Source organism: Pteropus vampyrus, unplaced genomic scaffold (assembly GCF_000151845.1).
Source record: "Pteropus vampyrus isolate Shadow unplaced genomic scaffold, Pvam_2.0 Scaffold252, whole genome shotgun sequence".
Lineage (NCBI taxonomy): Eukaryota > Metazoa > Chordata > Mammalia > Chiroptera > Pteropodidae > Pteropus > Pteropus vampyrus.
This window is the reverse complement of record NW_011889033.1, coordinates 218,552-220,385: the sequence shown is the minus strand read 5'-3', so window position 1 is coordinate 220,385 and position 1,834 is coordinate 218,552. Positions and strand designations below refer to the sequence as shown.

The window sequence follows — 1,834 nt, the reverse complement described above, 5'->3', positions numbered from 1 at the left end:
AAATACTGGCGTGGTGTGTTCTGTCCCCAGCTTCCCCAAGGGACTCAGAGTCAAGATTAGACAATGGGTGCCCCGACCCCACCCCAAGAAAGAGCACATGCGCGGCTTCTGGAAGGACATTAGTTTCTTTGACCTGCGTTCAAGGGCTTCGTGGCCCCAGGCCTCGTGGCGGGTGCTGGGAGAGAGAGTGGTCCAGGAGGCCCGCGGTGCTGCCTTCGCCAGTTGCTTACACTCTGACGGGAGGGGACAGCAGGGGTGGAGAGTTGGTCGTGCTCATCAGTCACTGAGAGGTTTCACTGAGGCGGAGCCGAGAAATGGCCTGAAGGGAGATCAGGGTGAGCTGAGGAACTGGAGACACTGGAATGACCTAGGTTGGGAGGGGGTGGACGAGGCCAGCCGGAGCGAGGGGAGGTGGGGACCGCGTGTGAGCCCCTGCTGAGCCCTGTCCCCAATGCCCGCAGAGGACGCTGCTGGAGGCGGCCGCGGAGAGCGTCTACGTGACCAGTGCCGGCGTCGGCCGGCTCGTGCAGGCGTATTACCAGCAGGTTGGGGGCGTCATGGGGGACCACGAGGACCGGCAGCTGCAGCACCTGAAGACCCTGCAGGGTGTGACACCGTCTCTGGGACAGCCCCAGGAGCCACGAGCCAAACGCGCTCGGAGTTCGGGAGAGACTAGGATGTCGGGTGTTTCACATTTTATTTGGGAGAATCTTTTTTTTGTAATATTTTATTTACTTATATATACCCTGCCTTGTCCCAAAAAAGGCTTTTTTAAAAAGGCACTTAAAGAAACATACACATACAATACAATAGGATTTTTTTAAGTAGATGAATCAGGACATACGTCATCAGATTCCTACTTAGTGGTGACATGGTTTCGCTCTGGCCTTCCTGGGGGTCTATGAGATGGCGATTCCCTCGGTAAAGCTAAGCTGTTGGGGTGACCATGAGGACAGACCAGCGGCCCACGCAGTGTTCCTGAGACCCAGCTAGTTAAGTATAGCAGCTAGGTAGGTATAACAGCCAGTTAAATGTAGGAGCTAGATAAATGTGGCAGCTAGTTAAGTACAGCACCTAGTTAAGTGTAACAACTAGGTAAGCGTAGCAGCTAGTTAAGCAGAGCAGCTAGTTAAGCAGAGCAGCTAGTTAAGCATAGCTAGTTAAGTGTAGCAGCTACTTAAGCATAGCGGCTAGTTACGCAGAGCAGCTAGGCACGTGAGCAGCTCCGCGGACAGTCCGTGTGCCTCGGGCCTCAGAGGCCAGCGCTGCCAGCTCCTCAGAAGGCGCCCGCGTGCGCCTGGCCAGCCGCACACCCGCGACTGCGGGCCGAGTCGCTTTCCTTGTGGGGCTGGGTTTTCGGCTGTTAGTGTTGAGTCTTTGTCGGGGCCCTTGCCTTTCTCCTGGTACCAGACGTGGCGGAGCAGCCACGGGAAGAGCACGGCTGCTCCGGGCTGAGGCCGAGGCCTGCTCCCGCAATCCAGGCCCTTCCCCGGGGCGGGCTGCGGGGCCGGTGTAAATCGGGCCCCCTCTGAGAGCAGGTGTGTCCTGCTGACACGTGCGTCCGGTGCCTGCCCCCCACCTGGCAGAGCTGATGCTTCAAACACGCACCTTGATCGCCGTGTGTTAAATGTTACAGGCGAGAGAAGAGAAAATGACAAGCTGCGGAAAAAGCAGGAACTCGGCGGCTCCTCCCCGGGGGCCGAGATGGCAGGTGGCGCTCGCGAAGCCCCCCAAGCCATCCACCGGAGGTGGGTCTACGCGAGGCCGCCGGCGAGCCAGGTGTGGTGGCGGCTGCCTTTCCAGTTCTCAGTGCTCAGCCCCGGCACAGCATGTC

General features: G+C 58.5%; 1 protein-coding gene across 1 annotated transcript in view; it reads left to right on the top strand.

The window, feature by feature from the left end:
* The window catches only part of EVC (EvC ciliary complex subunit 1), a gene marked incomplete at its 5' end in the record, with an annotated part of 54,096 nt that overhangs the window by 49,817 nt on the left and 2,445 nt on the right, over positions 1-1,834 (top strand). Inside the window, 3 exons of the mRNA XM_023520184.1 lie at positions 5-172; positions 462-606; positions 1,637-1,779. Of these exons, the coding sequence (XP_023375952.1) occupies positions 5-172; positions 462-606; positions 1,637-1,779 (456 nt within the window). The remainder of the gene's footprint in view (positions 1-4; positions 173-461; positions 607-1,636; positions 1,780-1,834) is intronic.